General features: G+C 38.9%; 3 protein-coding genes across 6 annotated transcripts in view; 2 read left to right on the top strand and 1 right to left on the bottom strand.

Moving 5' to 3' along the window:
- Positions 1 to 1,674, top strand: part of NPTN (neuroplastin) — a 51,315-nt gene extending 49,641 nt beyond the window's left edge. The window contains exon 8 of one of the 2 annotated variants that reach the window (XM_068695232.1): positions 1,409 to 1,674. The gene's annotated coding sequence lies outside the window, so the exon portion shown is untranslated. Of the gene's footprint in view, positions 1 to 240; positions 1,287 to 1,408 lie in introns of those variants that run through there. The other variant, XM_068695231.1, reaches the window with a different exon arrangement.
- Positions 1,256 to 25,565, bottom strand: REC114 (REC114 meiotic recombination protein). 3 transcript variants are annotated; one of them, XM_068695243.1, is made up of 6 exons: positions 25,301 to 25,565; positions 24,572 to 24,661; positions 11,098 to 11,181; positions 6,439 to 6,630; positions 4,774 to 4,842; positions 1,256 to 1,546 (listed from the first exon to the last, which is right to left on the bottom strand). In XM_068695243.1, the coding sequence occupies exons 1-6, from the start codon at positions 25,421 to 25,423 to the stop codon at positions 1,385 to 1,387; spliced, it is 720 nt and encodes a 239-aa protein (XP_068551344.1). In that variant the 5' UTR covers positions 25,424 to 25,565; the 3' UTR covers positions 1,256 to 1,384. The 3 variants fall into 3 exon arrangements, 2 of the variants coding, with proteins under 2 accessions (XP_068551344.1, XP_068551343.1); XM_068695242.1 differs by lacking the exons at positions 1,256 to 1,546; positions 11,098 to 11,181 and having other exon boundaries at positions 1,828 to 6,630; XR_011100543.1 differs by lacking the exons at positions 1,256 to 1,546; positions 4,774 to 4,842; positions 6,439 to 6,630; positions 11,098 to 11,181 and adding an exon at positions 20,647 to 24,484 and having other exon boundaries at positions 25,293 to 25,321.
- The window catches only part of HCN4 (hyperpolarization activated cyclic nucleotide gated potassium channel 4), a 149,751-nt gene continuing 149,580 nt past the window's right edge, over positions 25,540 to 25,710 (top strand). The window contains exon 1 of the mRNA XM_068695221.1: positions 25,540 to 25,699. The gene's annotated coding sequence lies outside the window, so the exon portion shown is untranslated. The remainder of the gene's footprint in view (positions 25,700 to 25,710) is intronic.

Raw genomic sequence — 25,710 nt, 5'->3', positions numbered from 1 at the left:
ATAAAATGTGTAGATAGTTTAATGATTCATAGTAGCAGTTATGTAGAGTTTGAGTGCTATCACTAATAAAAAGAGCCCTCATTTCATCTTAAAGCCCGGAAGCTAAGCTCGGTTGGGAAGCCTGTGCCTCCATTTAAGACCAAATTGGATGTTAAGCGCTTTGTTTAAGTACTGTTGTGGCACGTGATGTTGAAAATGCTGTCAGGCATTGACTAGCACCTTTTCTCATTTCTTTTTTAGAGCTTTAAGTTTCTGAGAGACTGATGGCAATATGACCTGCTAAATTTAAGGGTTGGAACTCTTGGTTCTAGAACTCCAGTTCTGTCTGATCTTTTTCCTTTTCAAGTGAGCAACAATATGACTGTCTAAAGCATGCCTTATTTAGCCTCTCCTGTAAGGATGACCTAGCCAGATAAATTTTAATACTGCTTCAGTGTAGAAGGTGTAAACTATTTTGGGCTTGATGTGCTGTGAATGTTGCTTTTCTTTTCCTTAATATATTTAAACATTAGAAGTAGTAAGTCGGATCACGCATGCACCATTTTTTACTTACTGTAGCTGTTAAATTGGCAAAGCTCTAAAGCGCACTGCTGCCATCTAGTGATACTTTTTGTAAAGTACAGCAAAACTTAAAAATATATACAGTATATATTTATATTTGGGGGAGGGGAAAACCAAAATACAGTAATTGTGTTTCATTTTTAAGCTGCTGATGTTCATTCCTTACTGTATGTCTGAAAGATGAGAGAATTATGCTGTTCTGGTACTTAGAGAAGTAATATAAATTGAAATTATCTTAAGGGCTTAACCTATATAGAAAGACTTCGGTGTCCTATAATCAGACTTCAAAAGCTGGAACGGTTCGACAAGGTGGTGATGGTGGAGAAATGCAGTTGAAACAAAAACAAAACTTCAGTTTATAAATATATATATATGATTGCTTTTTAAGTGATTTTTTTGTTAACTCATGTAAATTCTCAAATCCTTTTGCACTGATGTGTTCAACATATTCTTGTACATTCAATTCAGGCAAACTTTTATAATTTTCTTTTTTGTTTAAATGATAAAATGTTACAGCATGGTGATATTCTATGCAACTAGTTCTAATCTTTAGTTTGACACTGTAATTTCTCATGATTTAAAGATTGTAGAAATAGACCTAACAGGGTTCTCATGATGTGCGTAACTGTAGATGCATGAACTTGTGTTCTGTGTATTTGTTGAAGTGCAATGATGTATAAAAAGTGGATTCACCTGTTTTTAAAAATAAAACACTGACAAAAACACTTGAGACTTTCAAATATTTAATTGCATTTAAGCTTGTATATCCTGAGTACTGTGTATCCTGGAGCAGATATTCCAGTGGCAGTAAGTTAAATATTGCTCAGCCTTCCGTGATTTTTTTCAGTTCCTTCTCCACATCTTCCACAAAAGCTGGGAAATTCTGATCCATAAGACATAAGCGAATGAAGGGCCCCAGCTCTTGTGCGCTCCACACTGAATGCCGATACACAAGGGGGAGCTCAAACTTCTGTTTCAGCACAGACTGCAAAAGGAAAAACAAAGGTGTTGCACTAATCTTGTACATAAAAAGTAGCATTACATGGTTTTTGTAATGATGCAGCTACGTCAGATTTTCCTTCAGTATTTAATAAAGATGCATCTGCCTTGTTATTACGCTGTTTGAATACTTTCAATCCTGTATGATTTATCTGTGGAACTCTTTCCCCCTCACACCTGGTTTCAATTCCAGTATAGTTCTCGTGCAGCTCTGAATTCGTGCCTGTGCCATTATGAAATGCTGGTTTCCTGGGTAACATGACTTCCTAGTGAATCCATTCTGTGTAAGAGAAAAGGATCCTCTGCGAAAGGCGTGTACTGCAGTTCTAATTGAGCAGGGATAACAAAACAATGTGGTTCTAAGCTCTTAATTTAGCAAATTGTCTCTTAGAAGTAAATGGGGCTTTTTGAAAGGTGTAGAACATCTTTTTCATCCCAACTTTACCCCTGCTCTCAGCTTTTCCCTTGGTGGTGCAGGAAGGATGCCAGTCATGCTATTTTTCACTTCAAATCTAGGAGCAGCATGCACTGAGCTCAAGGAGGCCCTCACCGCCTCCTGGCGTCCATGGACGATGCCAGATCTCATCCATTAGGTACAGCGGAGAAGCGTGCGAGGCTAATGGCCTGGGAGGTTGCTGGGCAGCTCCTGAGCACTTTCCATGCTGCTGTGTGACTACCACAACCATCTGAGGCATCTCGACTAACGCTTCATTTTGGCTGGCTGCCAGTGTTCCTGCTGGATGGGAGCCATACTGAAGAAATGGCAACTTCACAGAGTACAGGCCCTGCCACAGCCAGGGTTGCTGCTCATTGTAAATCTCATTATTCACAGTGCGTGTTAATGACTTTAAATGTTTGTGTATCAATGCTGTCCTGTTGTTCAGGCTGCAAATATAGACATTGCCACCCACCTGCTTTCTAAATTGCTTTACCTGTCCGTTCTGAAGTCATAAAAGCATCAGCTAAGATGCTGTTTGGATACTCTGCATGGGAGAGCAGGAGTACGGAAGTCAATGAAGTGCTGCTTTCATGTGAGGTAAGTGTGATATGCAGAGGCAGCTGGTGAGCAAGGTGAGTGGTCCTTGTGTTATGGAGGGGGGTCTGACGTAGCTGGGCTTAAAGAACTTCAAACGCCTTGCTTGGCCTCTTCCTTGGTATACCTAATGGCATACTAGGGCTAAACCAAGCCTCTCCATCTGGAAAAGTCAGGATTGCTGTTAGTTTCAGTCAAGCCCTAGCTTCCGCTGCTTGAACCTGAAACAGGGCAAAGTAATGAGGTGGGCTGCTTGGGCATGCTCACATCAAGCATAGCTGTGTTTGTGGGAGGGGGGAATCTAATTTTTCCTAATCTTACTGGTTCAAAATTACACTGTTGATGTTATCCTATCTCATGTCATAATGTTGATTGGAGAAAAGTATCTTTAAACGCAAAATAGAGTGTTTAAAAATGATTATTCTCTTTCAGGTATATTTTATATATTAATATATTATATAACCAAAGCTGCTGCCATGCATATTTCTGGCACAAATGCAGAAATACTTCCCCATGCTGCTCCAGAGCACCAGCTGAATGGGTATGTCTCCAAAGAGAACTAGGAAAAGACGCTTAGCCCTGAATTAACTTCATATTGTCAGGGCATGGGAAATCAGCTTGCAGTACAGTTGAGTTAAGCTGACTAGAAAGTGGAAGGACAAGCAGTGAATGATGTATGAAACTACATCAAGGAGTCTTTGAAAGGGAATTTGCTGGTAATTCAAGGGAGAGATGGATTAAAGCATACAGCAAATAAAAAGCCTTGTTAGCAGATAGCTTTGTTCAGAAGCAGGTATCATGCATTTGTGATTAAAAAAGAAATTTTTAGAACCTGAGGTCTTATAATGTGGTATTAATTTACATTTCCTAGTATTGCCTCTTAAAGCAGAAATTAGTTGTGAAATGATTATGGAAAAAAACAGTTGCTAAAGGCAAGCTCTGCTGTGTCTGATCGCTCTGTACTGAGTGTTCAACAGCAGAGCTAAATTAGCCTTGGGACAGGAAGGGCATACTGTGCCCTATGCAACCACTGTCACTAATTCCATCTGTTTAAGGCTCACAGGTAGCATCAGGGAAACTGGAGGACCTAGCGCGGTCCTGAGGCTACTGTTCACATTGTCAATTAATCCATCTGCCTTCACTGCAGATAAGAAGCACAAAGATACACAAAAAATACTGTAGGTAGCATCTGATGTTGAGCTTGCTCTCTGAGCCCAAGTAGAAGGGTAATGGATGTAGCTTTAGGTTTGCACTCAACTGCCTAGCAGGGGGCATATAGAGCTTTTCCAGTGACTTCCTAAGCAGTAATCAGTGATGCTTATAATGAGTAAAGCAAGTCAGTCAGTCCCATTGTTGTCAAGCTTCAGCATAACTAGAAGTATTAGGCTACAGTCTGGAGGATCACTACAAGGAGAGAAAACAAACCTGTGAATGAAACAGCAAGGTATGTGCTGCAGCTCTCAACACAGGTAGAGAGTTTGGGGAACTCTGCTTTATGAAAACAAAGTGTTTGTTAACAATTAAAAGCATTTAGGTTTTAAAGATGATAAATTTTTAAGAGGGAGCATAGGAGTTGTCCCTTAAACCACTGATGTGAAGAAACAACTCCATCACTCCGTCGATAAGGAAAAAGAAACTAGTAACCATTAGAAGCAACTGCACAAAAAACAGGTTTGAAAGAGTGTGGTTTTCTCCCCAGTCGTCTTGTTCTGTGCTGTCCCAAATTCATGATAAGCAACATTTAACTCACACTAATTTTAAGCACAGCTTTACCCTGGACTTTTGGTTGAATTGTCAATTGAATTATGGGATCTCTTGCTGTAGGTCAAGAATGATTGATGTTTTCAGACTTAAACTAAGTAGAGATAATATCTGCAGAGTCAGTGACAGTCATTTATTTATAAGTGACCTCTGGGTATTTCTTTGCTCTCGGTGTGGCAGCACGTTCTTAGGCAAATGGTATAATTACACCATGAAATCTCTGGCGTTGCAGCTTATTTCCTAGTTCCAGATCATTACGCTAGAGCCAGTGTTTTTGTTAGTACAGACAACAGCACTGATAGCATCCACATCTTCTGTGAAGACACCTACCAGGCATTTACAGCATATGAGAGAGCTTTTCCTCTGTGCCTGAGAGATTTAGATATAGGATCCAAGTTAGATTTATTTGTTCTTTTTACCTGTGCTAGCTGTGTTACAGATCTTCTTTCTCCAAGGCTTGTGTAGGAATCTGGTAGAGGCTCATCTGGCTAGAAAATATCAAATGCAAATAAGAGCTGGTTACCAAGAAGAGAGTGGGTATGTGCAAGAAGGGAAATGGTTCCATTTTTAGAGAGAACGGGAAGAGAATGTGCTCAGCTACCTTATGCAGTAAAAAGGCATCTCTTTTTATGGAACTTTAAAGCACATCTGTTAAAGTCTTCAGAAATGAAAGACATGAAATAATGGGCCTGTAGTTAAACTGTCATATCTAAACCAAGGTAACTTTTAAACTACTTACTGGAAGTACCTTTAAAGAAACACTGTGCAAGAGTGCTCACCAGGAGCAGGCTTTTTAACTTCCCATGGGTTATATCATTGAAAAGATGGCTTGAGGTGTCAATTCTGTTCTCTGAGTGAGGCTTTCAGTCACAGAGTGAGAGCAAAGTGATACCAATAGTGTGACTACTAGTGTAGAATAGTATTCTGCCTTTAAGTAGTTAATTGAACTGTCATTCTTTAACTCATCAGGAAAGGAGCAAAGCCCAACGGATAGATAAGTGTGCTTAAAGACCAAGCAATGAATCTTGAAGATCAGATGTTGAAGGTCATACATCTCCTGTACATCTTCCTTCAAATAGTGTAAGTCAAATTACCAGTATCGTCCACCTCTTCCCCCCACTATCTCTACCACATGTTGTTTTCACTGTCCAGTCATGTAGGACATTTCCTGGATTATATCGTGAAAATAATGTAGCTGAAAACTTTGACATTCCCTTTTCAGGATGCTGTTCTTGGCCCTTGGTATTTTATTGCATACTCAACAGTTTCCCTGGCTGAGTTAGCTGCATGGATGTTTTTTAGGGATGGCTATTCAGAAGATCCCATTTACCAAGAGACTGTATATTAAAGAATTAGTCATCCTCAGCAACACTGCCTTTGCCTCTTCCAATCCCCTTAAGTCAGTGTCTTAGAGGGAAAACATTCTGCTCCTACCCTGAAATCTCATCTAAATGTGTCAGGTTAAGCTAAAATGTATACAATTGCTATGTGTACACTTATTAAAACTACAAAACAGGAGTAGGTAAATGCAAAAAAGAGAACACAAGTCATGGTTACTTAAATGTCTCTGACCATTTTTCTTGAGCTGTGTAATTCAGCTGAAAAGCTGCCAGGTGGTTCCCAGCTTGAGGAGCTAAAACCACTTTTTTTAGAGTGTTATTTTGTTAACCTTTTTCAGGCACACTGAGAAAATAGCAATATGATAGCCAGCTTCTGTAGCTGACTTCCTGAATGATTCCATTCCGGTTCACTGAGTTTCCCTGCATGCAAGCTGATCTTTAGGTTTCCCAGTTCTTCCCATACCAGCTTTCACGAAAATTAATACAGTTCCTGAGATACAAAATATGAAGTAGCTGGCTAGAGGGGAGAAAAAAAAAAAAAAGTAAATTCATTTGCTATGAGAAACACTGGTTTGATGTAAACAGATACAGAACTATAAAAAATACTGTGCTATTGAGCTCTGCTGATTTTTTTTTTTTTGTCTCAGAGTCTGTACTTAAGTAGAATAGGCTGTCATTTACAGATCTAGCACTGATAGGTGACCGTTTTCCTGTTTTTGCATCCACATACTCTTGCTTGCTTACTACATGTAGTACTTGTTCAGCATCTTCTGCTTGACTTCCACCACTGAGACTGTGACAAAGGTTCTGGCTTTGGTCGTCGGTTACTTGAACCGGTACGTACTCCGCAAGTTTCTGAACACAATTGCAGCAGTGTTCCAACATCTGTTGTTTTGAATCTCCACCAAACTGAACTCGAAACATGCGGCATTCATTCTGCTCAAAAACAAAAAAGAAATTAACTGGTCATCCCCTCAAAATATTTTGATTTAATTAAGCTATTAGATATAGTTAGGTAGATGGTGATTAATTCTTGGATCACTGCACCAAGGTAAAAAAAATCAAGTTTTCCATGCTGTATTTTCATTTATCCCAACAGCTAGATGAGACTATAATTTGCAATTTGAAAATCAGTTTTAAAAAAAAAAAAAAAAGCAAGCAGGGACACTTACAACTAATACAACTAACTAAGTGTTTTGCCATAACAGTGGGTACAGTTATAGCAGGGAAATCTAAGTTCTTATTACTGCTGCAAACTCCCTAAGGATATTCCAACTCTGACTGGTTATTGGTGACAAAAAATGAGGTGGCACTAAAGTAAGCACAAGTCAACTTTGGCATCTAAACTAAAAGTTCTGGGAATTATGTTCCATTTAGAATTTATATTGTCTGCATTAAAATCAGCCTTTCCTACCTAGTGTGCATAGCTAAATATAAATTAAGTTTAGCATTCCAACTTAATGCCACTGTTCCTTGAGTAGAAGTTAATGCAGTTAATCAGGAGTGAAAGAAATTGAAATGCTTCAGCAGGAAGAGTACTATGCAAATGGAAAGCTATTCTGTAACCTCTCCCTGAAATCATTCCTTGGAAACTTTCTTGCTGGAAACCAGTTTTAGTCCACCTCTCTTGCAATGATGCAGACGTTCAGACTGGCTCACTGCAGCCTGTCCTTGGACATGAAATGGCAGATACTGTACATATACATCAGCATATATATTTCATTATGAGAATCTTCCTGGTTAATAAAATGAAGAATTAGCTACTTCAAGTAGTGACATAATATTGAGAATTGCACAAAATCAACCCCCAGTATAGCTTGTCATGCTGAACAATAGTATTTTTTAAATACACGGAGAACCTGTCATGCACAATAAGCTTCTCTTAAACACATCCCACTGATAAAAGGCAGCTACATATTGAATGCACTTGTTTACAGAGTGTATTACTGGGACTTTCAGTTTGATCTTGAAATTTCAAATGTAAAACATCGTTAAAGCACCAGAAAAGGAGCAAGTTTTTCTTTCCTTGGACTGATACAGCTTATAAGTCTTCATCTCTCTAAGGTTTCAACATCAAAGCCATTTTTTAAAATGTCTAGACACACTGCTAGCCTGCTGATTTACATGAATACAAGGACATCTTTCACTTTAAAGTTTTTTGTCTCAAAGATGAGCCAGCTCTTTGTGACAGTCTGTATGTTTACATGCATGTTATTTTAAGATGTGGCTATTGCGTAAAGTGATTTTTATGGCGCTGTGAGTATAAAAAGGCTTCCTTGATGCCTTTTAAAGGAGAAAAGTCAAAATAATTCAGATGGTAGCACTTGTTTTTACCAGCACCCAGTTAGATTTCCTGTCATTAATGAAGGTGTCAGCTTAACTGGGTCAACTTCACGTAACTGAGCACTGATTTGTGGCTATGCCAGACAGTTAAGTTCTCATTAAAATGAGAGAAAAGTAAATTCCATCTTAATTTGAATTCTTTTTGGAGACTTTCAAAGAACTCCTATTTTAGTTACCCCTACCATCTGCAAATCCATTTTCAGTCAGAACAATTTGTATTGCCATTTGCCTTTTTGCAGGGACTGGATGGTTAGATACTTAGGATTACAGTTACAGACAGTAGGTTTTGTGAACTAAACACCTTTTTCCTTTACAGAAAGAGAGCAATCCATTTCAGCTGTGCATCAAGTTTTAGCATTAACAGTGCTAGGCAGCAGCACCTGAACTGAAGAGTTCAAGAGCTGAAGTACTGAAGAACTTTTGAGATCGCTTCAATCTTCCCACGCTAGAGAGGGTGAGCTCAGTGAAAACAGTATGAAGGGGAATGGCCTACTACAAGAATAGTAAGAATTGCTACTGTTTGCAGATTTTCAGATTAAAGTTTTTTTTTTTTCTACATAGGGGCACATCAAAGACCAATGTGAGCAATTACTAGTGATGGAGCTGTAGAAAGGGTAGTCAGCCATGCAGCCTTCCTTCTAAGACACAAGTGTGCACCTGACAGGTATGGCTTCAGAATTACATGCACATATGTTTCACTGAATAAAGTTTCTGATAGTATATCTGAGTTTTAGTACTAGTCTGTGAAAGGTCTTGCTTTTAAGCATGGTAACACTAAATTTCTCAAAGTCTAGTTTAGAAACTCATTTTGCTAGCTTAGAGTCCACAATGCCCTATTAAAAGAGTATTTTATAAGAAATGAGAGTAAGTTTCACTGTCAGTGTATATTAATGACTTTCAAAAGCCAATCTTTTAATGTTCACTCAGTTTCTTCTGAAGTACGTAATCCCAGTGATTAACCTCCATGCTTTTTTGACATAGATTACCTATAACTGTGAAGCAGGTAATATGCAGAGGGTGGAAAAGCAGAGAAGAGAGAAAATAACTGAAACCAGTAAAGTAAGGAAATCAGACTGAAAACAAGGAGCAGAAGGTATATCAGAAACATTAGAATAGTAGTTAGTTGCACATGCCCCTTAATTGCTTTGTGCATGCAAATATAGGAACTGGTATTTGAAAACATAGCTTGCTTTCCTCTGCTTAAATGGCTTCTTCTTTGTCTTTCTCAACTCTGCTTCAGTCTACCAGGGACTGAGACATAACCCTTCACATAGCGTGGCTGGCTCCCTGAATATTTTTAAATGATTTTGAGGATTAGCACAGAAGCAATATGCACTGATAGCATTTAAGGGATTGTTTCAGCTACAATTTAGGATACAAAGTAGAGAAGCTATATGATAGGACTGCTGCAATACCATTAAATCCACTTTAAGTCATGAGAATTTATGGTAAGTAAACATTTGGATGCAGTGAATTCATTTAAGACTATGTTAATATTCCTCCTTTTCCAAAATGTCCCTCAGAGCTTTCTTCGAGCCTCAAAATGATTGTGACGTTGATTTTTGTTTCTTGTGAGATGCAGTAGAGTCCCTTAATGCTGTGCTGGGGAACTGGTTCTGTTAATTCCAAAGGAAACTGATGATCTACTGATTCATCAGAACTAATTGTTTCAACAGCTCAATAGTCTTCTCCAATGATATTCCACATTTTATAACAATCATCTGACAAAAATCAGAGAACAAAGGTGTTTTGGTTTCAGGCAAGCATAACCCATGAATTTAAAACACATCAAGATACTTATTTTTTGCATTTCCTAGTGCTACCATTAGTTTAGGCTTATTTTGAAACAAGATGAGTCCTTATATCTGTACAATGTTTATTATACCTCACGTGTGCTTTTATCTTGCAATTAGCAAGGCATTCCACTTTGCAAATTGTACTCTTTGGTTTGTAACATCCTATGAAAAAAAAACAGTTATGCACCTTTCTTGAAAGGAATCAGATAAGAGATACAAATAGAAGTAAGGAAGAATTTTTGCAGTTTCCAGCTCTCCTGGATACTGCTATTTGCAATTATAATAACCCGCTCTGTTCCTGTCAGGGGAGAATGCCAGAACGTCTCAGAATACTTGAGATGTTTTTATGCCTTAATAGTTCAGTGCTCTGTGCCAACAGTTAAAACTGGTCTCTAGCAGCTACTGAACGGGGGGCTTATCTCTTTCCAAAATTCCTGTTTCTAACTAAAGATGAACTCCCTCATCACGTAGAGATAGCTAAACTGGAAGCAACTGTTTTGGCTGAAACAACAAAGCCTAGAAAGTATCAGCAGAGGAGGGAGGGCTATTCTCATTTAGAAACAGCTTTTGTTTCTGAAAAAACTGCTCAGCACAGATGGTTAAGGACTTTCCCAGAGTTCACCTAAGAACTAAGAAAACTGCAACTTACACTTAAGTTGGTAACAAACAAATGCCATGTAATTTTTTAAAGGCTAGCCAACCCCTTTGCATGAGATCTGAGGGGAAGACAGAAACTCAGGTCTCTTCTATTAATCTGAATATCGAATGTCTGAATCACCTACTGGGCACTACTGTGCCAGGTCTCAGGAGCCAGAAAATAGCTAAATAATTGCTTTAAATACTTCATGGGCCACAGCGAAGTATGACTGATAGGTAGCAGGCCTCTGTACATGTCAGAGAATTGCTTCATTTTTTTAATTGTTAGCAGTGCAGTTTCCACACTGTGGGCCCATTTCAGGTTTTATACAGTCATGCTGGCAGATGAACTCTAAAATAAATACCAGTCTAGCTGTTTTAATAGCTAACTCTCAGAAAGCAGTCTAAAAGTCTCACATAGCAGCAGCTACAAAAGCCATTACGATGATTCAATTCAGTTTTGTTTCATACTTAAATTACAAAACAAAACAAAACAAAAAAATGACTTTAATTTATATACACAATTTACATTATCTCAGAATTTCTGGTTTAATTTATCCAATATTAGGAAACCTTAAGAAACAGAACTGAGTTAGCAATTGGAAATATTAAAATTAACTCAACCTACCTTTGACTTTGCACAAAGCAGCAGGCAGTCTGCTCTTCTTACTATCCTTAACCATTTGTGGCAATCAATTAAAGAAAAGCCTTCCTGAAATAAAGCAGGATACAAACTACTTGCACAGCAAACATGCAATACTCCAAAGTACACATTCAAATTACATGATACAATTTAATCCCTTATGAAGATTACTGTCATCTGAATACAGGCATCATTTGTATCTATCACATAATTGCCAATATGTAATTTTTATCACACTGAATTAAATTGGAGTCTGTAGCTCCGGTTACAAGGGTATGTCATGGTACATTCTAATTTCCATGTATACTTTTCAGTGTGCATGTTATGAAAGTCTCCTTGAAATGCATAGTAATAGCCACAATGAGAGCTTTAATCAGTCCTTCTGAATCCCATGAAATTGCCTGAGAAGGCAGCAGAGGGCAGGCAAACCTGAAGAATGGGCCAGCAGTTGGTTTATCTAAGGCCCAGACAGGCACTTTCTCTAGATGGAATCCAGGTAAACAAGAAGCAGCTTTGGTAACTCGATAAAGATGTTTTTATATTCCCATTCCATTAACTGTCAGTCTCTTCAAACAAGATGGACTGCTCAGCATTCTGTAGAAATACCCCAGGAACCTGAAAACACCATAAAAACCTTCAAGACTAGGGACTGTGTTCCGCAAGTAATTCCACAGGCTGCCACACAGTCATTATTTAGGAAAGTCTAGGGTAAAAACAAAACAAACACAACCAAGCTTAAGGGCAGGGAGGTAATTATGTAACCTGTTTTGTGTTTATCTGAACTAATAGTGCTTTTGATGACCTCTTTACATAGGCTGCTTTGCATAGGTGTCCTAAGGGCCAAGAATTAAAAGTCATGCCCATCCTGGACCATCAAAAGCGTGCTTTTGCCAGTTCATATCCATCTTTTGCAGGTCCAGGCTAGGAAACCATCTCCCATTCTAGTTTGGTACAAGAAGTCGCCTTAATAAGACACTGCTTTTAGTATGCTGGCACCAGTTTTAGAGTCCCACGTAGCAACTGGGTGTAGATTTTTAATTGAACTTTTATGAGGAATATCTATGAAATGTTGGAAGTCATGCCAAATGCAAACTGGATCACAGACTATTCTGATCAGACACCTGCTGTGATAGACTCCAGAATGGTAAGACGGTCTGCAAGTATTGGTCCCAAGTGATTTAGAGGCAGAGGGAGAAAAGAATCTGCACTGTTTTGGGGAAGGTGCAGACAGCAGGTAAGATACCTCAGCTGCTTGCACTGAACCCATTCTGTCTGTGGGCAACGAGCACATTCAGTGTGCCTCAGGGTAGAACTTACTAAGGTGTGAAAAGTCTCAAGGTCAAAAGAGTAGGAAAAACTTCACTTTGTGTCCAAAGGGAAGTGCCGAGCTATCCTCTATACTCCTACATGAATTGTTAAAGGAGTCTGGATGCTAAAAGGGACGAACTGTCAAATGACAGACCTCACGAAATAAAAGAGCATCTTCCTTGGTAAGTCATCACTCTCCAGCCGTACTGCGTGATGCAGCTGGACTGCTGAAGTTCTGGAGCAGGAGGGTATCCTTCTTCCATGTACAGACAAAATCCTCTCTGTCAAACAGCAGGAAGCCTCTAAAGGCCAGTTTGTCACGTAGTCTGACACAGGAAAGGAAGCCTGTGAAATACTCTTACTCCTTTGTTCACCTGGCATTTTAGCATCCTTGGCTTTGAGGTATGCAGTTTTAGCTTCTTTTGATAGACCTGCCAGACAAGAGCTTGCTATGCAGACTTTAAAGTTGTTTTAAAATAATAATGCCGAGCAGAATGCCTGCGGAGTAAGATGAGATTAGCAGGCAAGGAAAAGTACCAAACACTGTTAGAACATTTCTGGATGTTGTAATTTCAGTTGTATATGCCTCAGTTGTATATGTGACTTTGCAATTTTGCTGAGGATATTCATGTACAGAATTTGGCCCCCAAATATTGCTTAACTCTGAAAATGGAAAGGTGCTAGCAAGTTAGCTGTGCTCATGCTGCCGCTGCTGATAGAAGGGATCCACTAAGGAAGCAAGGAAAATGGAGCTGAAGCAAGATGAGTAAAGTACAGAGTAGAGGGCAGTCAAGAAGGTAAGCAACTGGTTGCAGAAAACATAAGTATTGCAAAAGAGTTTGAATGGCACAGGCTCTAAGGTCAGAACAGAGAAAAATGTGGGTTATATAGAACTGGACTATGTAAAGCAAAAAAGATATATTTAAACCATTCCTTCTAGAAAAAGTATGTTCTTGAGGTTTATAGAAATAATCTGAAAAGCAAGTGTTCTCAGTGTTTGGAGTGCACTAAACCGAGAGCATTTAAATCTATTTTGGTGAAATAAATGCAAACCAACTTAAGGTTAATTCCATCCCACTGCAAGGACTTACTTCATTCTTCCCTCATTTCAAGACATAAATGTTGAGCATTTCTTAACTTACTCATATTGAGGGGAATATCCATACCTTAATTCAGAACTGCTCACTCCTGTTAAGCAGCCAGACTAAGATCTGGACAACCAAACAACCCAGGAAATAATTTGTGTTGGAGTATGACTGCTGCTAGTGCTTACATGCTTAGTGCTTCCTGCCATAGGTTGTTTATCCATTGCTGCTTGATTTCCTCTGATTCCCCTGCCAAGTCCTGAAAGACTGTTAGTGAAGCAATTCTAATATCCCCCTCTTTCACTAGGCCACTTTCCTTAACTTGTGGCCACTTCTGCTTACTCTGTTCATTTTGGATACTTAATGTCTCTGATGCACACCGTGTTTATTTAAATATAGCTGTTCCCATACTTAGTCTATTTTTATAGTGTTTTTCCTTTCACTGTAAGACGTAGGTAGAACAAATGTTTTCTCCATAAAATAATAACCCTTTTCACAAAGATCATAAAAGGCAGCTAATGTTTAACTTTCATACCAACTATTTTACTGATGCTTACCAGGTTGGCATTCTTTTAATGTGCCCTGTTTCTGAGGTAAAATCAAGCTGGGGAAAAAAAATTATATATATAATTTTTATTTATGTACTCCTAATTATTTGACCCAAAATTTAATTAACTGAAATTTGATGTACTTGGAATTTAATTAACTGAAGAACAAAACAGAAAGTGTTTCCTTTTCCCTTGCACCTTTGTTGATTGTATATTGCCAGGCAGAAGCAACTAAGAACAGCTAACCCATAGAACTGCTCAGACTTAACTCCATCGTTAGATCGCTTATATCAGTAATTGTAATTACAATCAGAATCTTCTAGATTTTCCTCAGTTGTAAGCAGAAAACATCTGATTTGGCACCATGTTAAGAAGGTTCACTGTTCCTCATGGCTTTTCCATGTTACTTCAGGCAGCATAGAATCTGTATTTCAGGCTGCCTGGATTAAGACAAGATTCTTCTTAACTGCATGAACTTTCTTGTCAACACTGAAGTAGTTACAAATCCATGTATGAAGTTAGGTAAGTGAATTCTGAACAGCAAGAATGAAGACCAAAACAACTCTGTCCCATGTTCCATATCTCAGTTGAGAGGATGTCTGTCACCATCCAGGAACTAAGTGTGCGGTAGATTCTGGAAAATGCATGGCAATATATCAAGATTATAGTGCATTTGATCCTTTCTAGAGATGATGAATCAACTCTAAATCTGCTCTCAACATATGCACGGACAAAAAAATAGTAATAGCACCTCCAGATTGCTTCCACCATGCTGACAGAAATACAGAGAAAGCAGCTGTGGGCAGTGTTCCCCTTGAGCAGGCACCATCAGTACCTGCTTTACATTCAGAGTTGTTCATTGCTGAGCAGTACTGGGTACGAGCAAAGACAGATGGCAGTATAAGACTCATTGGGAATATAGACAGAAAGGCAACATAAAATTGGGCAGGAACATAAGATTTCAAATGTTTGCAATTTGAAGATACAAACGGCAGCATTTCTGAAAGTTTGATCATTAGCATTCCATCGTGCCTATAGCCTTTATGTTATTCCCTGGGGTCAGGCCTGTAAGAGCACTGCATTCAAGGAAAACAATTTCATACATCTCTGACAAAAATCTGTCTCTCAGAGGGAGGATCCTGAGGGGGGGGGGGGGGAAAAAAAAAGGCTGAAGCAGAAAACAAAGCAAGGCATTTTCCAAATATTTTGGAGCCAGGACAAGACATGACATATCACATGAGGGAGAGATAATAATGCTGGTCCAGACTTACACCCACGTAGTCTGTCATTACATGGGAAATACTTTTGTTCTGATTTTACATTTCAGCCTTCAAGAAGTTGCTGGATAATGAGGCCTTTGTTCTGTGTTGCAAGGTATTGGTTTTTATTATGAATACTTCTATTATTGTATCCTGTAGAAACTCTATGGTGCTAAGCAACATCTGAATACATGAACAGATTATTCATTTTATGTTAGGATTGCCTAAAGGCCTTACAATCAATCTTAACTAAAAATTAAACCCAGAAAACCAAACACAGACTTTCTCTCTTATTTGCTGCCAATTATAACGTGCTCATGAAATGCATATGTAACTGTTTGTCCTCAGTTCACGGTTCAGACTGGGGGTATACAATGCATAACCTAATGGATGAGGGACTCAGCTGTGTATCCCACAGACTGGGAATGAGCATTCATAAGGAATTACGAGTTCAGCATGAGATCAAAAAATGTTATTGGGTTAATTAATATTCCAGTGCATAGTTGTCAGAGTGCTCCTGTCTGAAAAATGGAAGAACATGGCAGAAAAGAAATGCTGAACACTTCAGACAACATCCCGCTTGCAATGTTCTGATTCAAACTGGGCAGCACCATGGTATGCAGCAATTTCCCTGAAAACAGCAATCTTCTGCTTGCAAAGGCCCTGTTCAGTTTCCATGGAAGGCACCTGTGACAGTTCCTTAGTCTACTCGTTGCCCAAGGTAAGCAACAAGTAAGCAAAGTTGCCTGCTCTGACCCCTCCACGTTGCAAGCTCATGCAACACTGCACAAAACCAGCAGGGATGACTTCAACCTGCTATTTTTCCCAGATGGAGAGAGACGCTGCCCAGCTACTGCATCATCCTATGCAGAGCTCCACTTCATGGGTCTACTCACCATGCTGAGTGTGGGTGGTACAGTGAAAAATATTTTTGAAAATAATGTTCACTGTCTAGATGTTAAGTGATTTGTTCCATTACAAATGTCAACATTTTTTGACTGCTGACATTCTAGGTATGATGATTATTCAACACTTAGACTGAAGAACACCTTGTTTATTCTTAGAAGTGACTACTTTGGAAACAAAGGAATAGTAGTATTATTTCCAGGTATCTGCACAATGTGGCTAAATCTGTTAAAAGTCTGCAGTAGAATAGAAATGTTTCCTATGGAAAGCAAACATCAGTGGGCGCTCAGTTAGAGTTGAGAAGACTGTTACTCTATCTTATTGCAAGACAGGGAAAAATAAGGATATGAGAGCAGACAGTCTGAAAAAGCTTGTGAATTATGTGTAAGTGTTATGATGAACACTACATAACAGACAAAACTGAGATGCTTTCAGAAACCTTAAGCGAAATCTGAAAACATTCACAAGTACATGTTTCCATGGTGACCTCTTTGATTGGGATTTAGTCATTAATAGTTATAATACTGGAAACTATATGCTTGAAATGTCGCATATAGATTGTAAATCAAGTGCTTGTATATATATGGAAAAATACCAATTTTTATCCTATTGGATTTCCAAAGGACAATGTGAGCTGCCATTTTGCACTTTTAACTTGGAAAACAGCTTACTTTATAAAAAAGACAAGATTCATTTCATTAATGACTGAAAAATAAAAAAAAATAATTCCAGCTTAAAGCTAGAAGTTATGAAAATCAAGCTTTGAACATAATTCCAATCAAACCTTTATTTTTATCTTGTGACTAACACACCTAGAAGTCTTCCTTACTTTTATATCTGTCTCTGAGATCTAAATACTGCCAAATAGATTTTTTTTTCCTATGATGAGCTGTTTTGAAAACTGAGCAGAGCACAAGTGGCAATACAACAAGCAAGATTCCCCAAACACGACTACTTGGAGAGTGAGGGAAGTAGAAAGTTGTCTCTCCAGAAATTTCCAAGCAATATGCCAGTCTCCAAATTCTTGGGAAGCTAAGAGCGTAGCAGAAACCATGTGTTTCACAGGCTGTGTGTAACTTCGATCTTAGTTCATGTTAAGTATTAGCTACCTCAACCAGATCTTTAAAGTACAGAATAGGAAGTGGAAAGGAAAAGGATAAAGGCCAAAAGGCCAAGGCAGACAGACAGCAAGCTAACTAGGAATAAAAGGATGTTAAGCTCAGTGTTCTCTTTTTGCATGCAATTTTTTTATTCCCGAATCTCTTAGATTTTTGATCTTAAATGCTGCTGTTAGGCTTGTTTGATTCTGGAGAACTGATCAGGGCTGAACTTGTTAAACAAAGGGTTCTGTACAGAGGCAAGAAAGCTAAATGAAGGACTGAATGCAGGCCACACATAGGCAGCCATGCAGGGGACTCGATAACCGATGAATGTCTTTTGCCAAAGCACAGCATTGGGTGCAGGAGCACATGCTGCTGGGTGACAGCTTTCTGCAAAGACTTCCCCCAGACTCGTACAAACTGCAGCCCCTTGAAGGAGGGAACAGCAAAGATAAGCCCCCAACTTGGGACAAACTTCAATGTTTCACAGAACCTCAAAAAAACAGTTTTTTAAACTACACTTTAGAACAATGACAACTGACCAAGGACCTAGAGAGGCGAATAGAACGCTCATAGGATTAGCTGGCTGAAACACGTGAAAGCATTCCATTAGTAAGTCAAGGTAAGCAATTTCTTCTTTAAGTCCTGATACAAAATACATACTTCCCTAGATCAGTATTTTATTTTGAACTCTAACTTTAGGGTAAGTATATTTTATTAATGCTGCTACTCTTTAAAAATTAGTAGTTGGGTTTAGAAGAATTAGGGCAGGACAGTAATATAAATCTGAAACCCTTGTAATTCTTAACAGATGCTGGTCATATAATACATAATTGTTACAACAGGTATCTATCGTTATAGGAAACACAAACAGGGAAACTGATGTAGTTCCACCACCAAGCAAGCAGCATTAGCAACCTGCTCACTTCCCCAGGTCCCTGTCAGATGTCCTCACTTGTTGCACAGGGACTTTTATCTACCCAAGATAGAGTTGTGAATATCATCTCAAAAACCTGGTGCATAAGTTTCAGGCACTGCGAAGAGAGCATCAAGAACATCAGGATGTCTGCTGAATGTTTGCCTAATTAATGAGGCTAGATTCTACTGTATCCTAAGCTCTGTTATCTCGTTAGAAGTCAGGAGGGGACTGGGAGGGCACTAAAGATATTTAGCCTATACTTAAAAGATCAGGTCACAAATCAATTGCTCTGGATTCATTTTATCCTATTAAATAAGCCCTCTTTACAATTTCAGTTTGTTTAATGTGTAGGATATTAAGGATTCTAGCACTGGAATTAATTGCATCCAATAAAACACCAAAATATAATTTTCATGATGTTCTGATTTGGAGGAGGGAAAGGAAATGAGTTGCACGTGTCATACACAGAACATGAAGTATCCTAAGTGTGACCAGAAATTGCCAGAGATGTTGTTGAGATATTTATGTTAAAATTCCATTACCTACAGTGTGCAAGAATGAGGTTTTCCTAAGATATGCAGTCTGTTAAGCAAAACTGCAGCAATAGTAGGTCCTAAAAATGTTATGCAATTCCAAATGAAATACTGAAAATCAAAACAACAAACTCACTTTGATATGCATTACACATTAGGGTTTTTTTACGTTCTAGGCTCTGATGTTCTGTTTACCCTTCTCTGGATTCCATTTGGTTCATCACAAAAAGTCATCTCCGGCAGTGTCATTAAAGAATGTTTAAAATGATATCGAGAGCATACCCATTCCCCAAAACAGTCTACCCATTAAAACAGATAACTTAGTTTTCTTTGGGCAACTGATGGATACACTGAACACAATTACTTCTTAGAATAGGAGGGATGTGCTTCAGTCATCAGCTCTGGAGCATTCTCAGGTACTGTAAGCAATTGCATCAAGCTGCAGCGCCCAAGCAGCAGGTACAGACTGATCTGCCTGGTCTGAAAGCGCTGAGACTTAGCGCATACACTATAGCATGCTCTCTGGTCAGAAAATAGTATTGCAAATTCCATTAGTGAAAAGTCTGCTAGAAGATCATTCATTGAATATTTTACTATTTTATGGCTTGTGAGAATAATTCTGTAAGTCTTCCATAAAATCTTCTTACATGAAGATTTTTTAACTTTTACAAATGCTCGTAGAAGAGTCATAGTCTCACTTGGTCCTAAGAAACCAATTTTCTTTAAGAAAAAAGAAAGGTTTTGTAAGAGTCCTGCTTTAAGAAAATAAAAAACTGTGAGAATATGTAAATATATGCATTGAAGAGAAAATATTTTGATATAAAGGCAGGAATCCTTGAATGTTTATGCCCAAATGGATTGGGTTAATCCAGCCATTAATGAAATACATATTTTCATTTCTGACCAACTGTCTTTCATCTCAGTTTTGTGCAAATGGCGATGTAGTGAAAGTTATCCGTGGATGAAAGGTAAGACACTAAAGAAAAGCATTTGGTAAGCAAAGAACTCCCACAAAAGCTATTGCTTGATGTTGTAATACAAAGGGAAGTGTATGTTACACAAAATGGTTTGTATTTTAGTATTTCCTAAATCTTCACTTGACATGAAAAAGTATTTCATGGAAGAATCACTGAGCAACTGAACAAAATATGCCTTCATCCAAAAGTAAGTATTCATGGGATCCATGCTCACTAAAGAGAAAATACTTGGAGCTGTCACTACTTGCATGTTAGCCAACCAAGATCAGTTTAGGAGAAAATTAACTAAGAAGCCGATCAGCACAGAGTTCAGTTAACACTAACATTTACTGCAGAAGAATGAATAAAGAAAACTTCTATATGCCATACAAAGCAGCTGAAGTCTGAAGTTCACATTTTTCAACTGATTCAACTGTAACTGATTTTTTTTCTTGCTGGACTTTTTAAAAAGCATCCACCCACAATATTATCATAATAACTCAGAACTTGCTGGCAGCTAAAAAGGTTCATTTTGGCTTTTGTAAAATGTACACACCACCGAAGAACAGATGTACTCTGATTTATCTTCCTAGAGAAAATAGAAGGTACTAAACAAGATAGTTTGAGTCTATTAATGCACTGATTTTACTACATTCTGCACCCATTTTAAACCAGAAGAGATTAAAATACATCATACTACGATACTGCCAGTTTTAAAAGCATCCAATTAATATTTTCTTTGTCAAAAATGTTACCTAAAAGCTTTTTTTTGAACCTATCGCTTAAAATGGTTCATGTTAAAATTCTTGGAGTGGAGTAAGGGTTCCTTTACTGCTGCAATAAAAAAAATATTAGGAACATTCACCACTTTCTGAATTCTTGCATTTAGTTTGCAATTCATTTCATTCTTGGATTACTGCTAGAGGGGAAAAAAAATCCCTTTATTATTCATCCACAGAAATTTTACAAAAATACAAAATAGTTATTCAAGTTGAGGAAGGTGGTCCCTGTGACAGCAGAACAACTACCAGAATAACTTCCTTCATTTGTCTTTGAAATAACTAGTGGTTGAGATGAGGTAGTGTACTTGAGAAACCATTTGTTGATGTCAGATGACAATTTCTGTAATCATACATCTTGTGATTGCTTAATGCTGTCCTATGACAAAAATATCTACTCTTCCAGAAAGGTTCTTCAGTCTTAGAAAAGGTGATTTATCCATCAACAGCAAATGCCTCAGGAAAGTCAAACCAGATGGGAAATCCTGAAGAACAGCACTTGTTGCAGGTTGGTTGGCTGTGTTTTGTTTTGTTTTTTGTACATTACAGCAGTCTCATTCAGCACAATGTGAAACATCCAGTAGTTCTTGAACCAAATCACACCTCTACAGTAAATTAAGCCTAACTCCGACCAGACCAAGTGCATTTAACCAAGGCGCAACATTCCCTCTGAGAAGACCTGTTACCTTCTTTATTATCTGCAAACTGGAAACTCCAAAGACAATATGGTCACCTTCAGGCTTCTCCAGGGTCTTGCAGCCAGTGGGATCACCATGAAAACTATGTATGCCCTCCCCCCTTATAATGGACAATACTTCTTTCACTATTTGGTGTTTGATAGGGTCACGCAGAGGTCTTGTGCCTCACTGTGTTCCTATGCAAAGGTATAAAGCTGTGATAGTTGTTAATGGGTTCCCTCAAAATCAGAAGCCTGCAGTACATCAAAAGGTCTGAAAAGTAGGGATTAGAAGATGGATCAAAAGACTAGACATCAACAGTTTTTAAAGGATGTAGTTACTACATAGCAAGAAACAGTTTTATAAGTACATCAGAGGGAATTTCAGCACATACGTGTGTTGGAGAACACCTTGGCATTAAAAAGGAAATTCAGTAACCCACGCCAGCAAGTACAAACGAACAGTAAAAACAAGAGCTGAATCATTCCAACAATTGCAGCACTTTATCAGACTTCATACATTCCCTCTGGAGCAGAAACTTGTGTATTTCACGTTATCCTCCATGACAAAATGTCCATTATAATAGACCCCCAGTGAGAAGATGTGGTCTGTGACAGATTCCAAAGAACCATACATACTTGGTTGTGCAAAGCCTGTTTAAACGTTGTGACAGGTTTCTGACAACTCCTGGGAGCTGGAGACCACAGGGAGATAGCACCAGTGAGATTAACCATTTCTACAGCAACAACACAGGCTGTACTGCATTGCAGTTATTTTTGTTACATGCATCTCAACAAGGACTTTGGAAAATTTCAGCAGTGGCCTGCATAATTCTGGCTTGGGTGATACTGAAATGATGCTGAATTTCCAGCGTCCCTGTGTACTGCCTGAGGAAAACCATTCACAGACTCAGTAATGGTCATGCATGCTGTGGTATCGGTGCTGATACCAACTTCTGGCCAACAGCACCACCCCCTGTGCACCACCTTTCTGGCTGGTGATGCTGGCTGCTTTACTAAGTAGATTCCACAGACTGGTCATCAGCCTGAAAAGACACCTGCAGATTGGGATTGTCCTAGGCAGAATTTTATCACTGCACGTCAGCACTGGGGAAAGGCACACCTTTCTGGGAGGGCATGTGCTTAAGGAACAAGTCTAACCAGTAAAGGTTAGCCAGATGTTGGGCCAAATCACTTATAAACAAGAAACACAGGTCCAAAGATGCCCACCAGTGTTCACAACTAGCAGATTGGATATTTGCTAGGGTTTTCAGCCAGTCCAGTATGTTGAAGAGGGAACTGTGGGAGGACTACTCCAATCTCTGTCCTGTTGCAGAGAGAAATAGGCACAGGGCATGTTGTACCGATGCATTTTGCATTAGGTAACGTTCAATATGCACAGAGCACTCCTGTAGCATGATCCCAATTACACATTCTAGAAGTGCATCCAAAGGAATTGACAATCAGGTTTTAAAATGCATACAACACCAATTTTGTATACCTTCCCTCATACACTTAATAAAACATCTTTGGTGTAGCCTTAACGTTCGTGTAGAAACATTTGTTTCTAAAATGTTTCTAAAATTTGTTTTAAAATGTCATTTTTTAAACTCTTGATACCACGTATTGGTCATATTTCTCAAGTTTTTTTGTTCCATCTCTATTCTACACTATTCCTAAATTGAGATTATTACTGTGGTATCTTAGTGTCTTTTAGAAGCTGAAACAGACCTGAGACATCTCTTCAGAAATTCCTCATTTGGTATTTCAAGCAAGGCAGCTGCCTGAAAGCTTCACTAGCCATTAAACTCGAGAGCTGTGAGAAAGTGCTTTTCTCAGCCAAGTCTTTATAACGCTTTTCTTCCTGCACTCATCCCTTACGACAGCATGCTTTATCTGCACATTATTATTTGCCAGATACAATCTTTGCCAGACAAAGTCTCTGAAGGGCTATAGCTTTTGTCCATGCCTTTCTTGCTCATTAGTTAATTACTAAAACTTCCTTTCAGTTAGCCTTTATATGGTTATTTCAAGGACATTCTGCAACGTAATACAAGTCTACTAGGTACTAAACAGTTACAGCTGTCTGATCACTGTACCGAAAACAGGACCAGCCCCAGGAGAGGGGCATTCTGCACTGATTCATTCCCAGCAGAATTTGGCAAGAGACGACAGCAAGTCTTATTTCAGTTGCGTCTGTTTAACTATCTGGACATTCAATTACTACATTCCTTTTTCTTATTCAACACACACTGCTGAAATGCTTTTCATGTTCCATTTTTACCTTGCCCAAAACCACTCAACTTATCCTTCCTAAATATATAAGCCAAATGCTATGCCTTGTACGTGGGCTATACAGACAGCTCTCTATTAGTTCACTCGTTACCCATTCAATAACCTTAATACACTCAAAGGTCAAAAAATAATAATCAAGGGTATCTTGAATTTTTAAGTTGAATCTTGAAATCTTGAGTACCTACGTGGGTCTCCCCCTCTATATTTAGAAGATATTTCTGTAAGTTTAAGACATTTTTGGAGGCACAGCAAAATCTAATTTATGATCTTATACATATCCTTGTACACATTCTGTATTAAATATGCATTTATCTTAATGCTGCAGCATTTTGCAATACCTTGTAATTTATTTATTTATTTTTAAATATATTTATCGGACAATTCCTACTTGCTATCATCACTGGGTATTGGTGACATGCACTGAACAGACTGGATCTCACTTTCCAGCACAGGCTTTTTCTGTCATGAAGAATGGAGCAATCTCAACAGCAAACCAATTCCCTTAGATGGGGTGTTTCAGGATGTCTTTATAGTTTAGAAGCCATTCGTACTGAAGCACAGGCTGCAGCACAATCAGTTGACACAGCTCTTAAGATATTTTGTCTCCAAGAAGGTAAGATGGATGTTAGATCACATTACACAACATATTGAAAATAAAAAGAACCACGATAAACCAAATTATCAAAATACTAATAGATCACTTGCAAGAAACTAGCTGGATCATATGGCAAATCTTAAATAAATTGTATTTCTATGTATTTCTTAAAAGCATATTTTCTGTTTTCTTATACTGCAGAATTGTTGGAAAAAAAATCATCTTTCAATGTCAACAGCACTTAGTAATGTGTCTTAATCTAGAGTTTTAGAAGCACCAAGGAAACACTGTTCCTCAGTAGGAATTAATACATGTAGTATTAGTCTGATAAACAAAGAGAGAAAACACCACATGAGAATTTCCATGAGCAAAATAAAATTGGCAGTTTCCTTTCACTGGGAGAGAACATGAAGCTGAGAAAGGAAAAGAAGCCAATATTGATGCTAATATAAAAGGAGAAATGGTTTTTAAACGTGAGAAATAAACAAAAACCAACTTACCAGTACTGTTCTCCCATGGGAAATAAAGAAGTGGCCAGATACAACAATGGTAAGGATAAGATGACCAGATTCTTCATTTGATTCAAAAACCTTTAAAAAGATTGACAAAATAAAAATCCATCCCTGTATGCACAGAATCTACACTTCCCATTTCTGGTACAAAATGAGAAAGGCTTCAGAGGTCAGTGCTGGAAGTCAGAGGTAAAAGTACCTCCCAGAAATGTACCTGGCCTCCAGCCCCCAGACAGCAGGCAGAGTCAAGAAATATTTACTAATTAGAGCCCCATACGCAGACCTAGCTACTTTGAAAAAACCCATGACCTCTTCGGACTTGATCTATTGCTTTTAATACAGTGAGTGGGTCACTTCTGAGGGACAAGGAAAAAAGCAGGCCATTAACAGATATCACTAATATCATTAACAGGTTTAATTATTAATTCACAAAGGAAAACGCCTCACTGCCTGCGTTAGCTTCATACTCCCAAGGCTAGACAGACCCGCCCAAGCAAACTAGTTTAAGAAGAGGAAAAGGCGTGATATTGTAGCATTTTTATTACTATTATTTTCCACTGTTTCACGTTTAGTTTTCACTTGATTATTGCTAAAATACCAAAAGACCCTCCGCGGCTCGGGTGACAGCTACAAACGCTACCCATTTCCACACACGGAGGGCCAGGATAGGAGTTTTGAGGGCAGCAGGACAGAGAAAAGACCCCGGTACCCGGCCACCTGCCAGGAGGAGGCGGTTTGCTCCTCGTCGCCGTCCGTCGGGGGCAGGAAGCGGCCGTAGCGCTGCAAGGGCCACGTCGAGGCGCTGCCTGAGAGGGAGCCGCCTCCACCGCCCGCCGCCATCTCGGCCCTGAGGTGGCTGCGGCTCCTCAGCAGGTGCAGCAGCAGAGGCGGGAAACGGAAGCCAATAGGAGAGAGGAGAGAACGCGGGAGCGGTCTCCTCCACCAATCAGCGAGCACCAGGGAAACGAGAGCCAATCCGGTAGTGCGCTCGGGCTCGCGCGGACCGTTATCGCCGGCGGTTGTTCTCCCCTCAGCGCCGCCATTTTGAGTGGGCTCGGCTGTTGTTTTGTATGCTGAGGGGATCGATCGGTGACACCTGCACCTGGCCGTCTTCGGGTGAATAATTT

This window comes from Anas acuta, chromosome 12 (assembly GCF_963932015.1).
Source record: "Anas acuta chromosome 12, bAnaAcu1.1, whole genome shotgun sequence".
NCBI lineage: Eukaryota > Metazoa > Chordata > Aves > Anseriformes > Anatidae > Anas > Anas acuta.
Note: the sequence above shows the minus strand (reverse complement) of the source record. Positions and strands in the feature narration are given on the sequence as shown.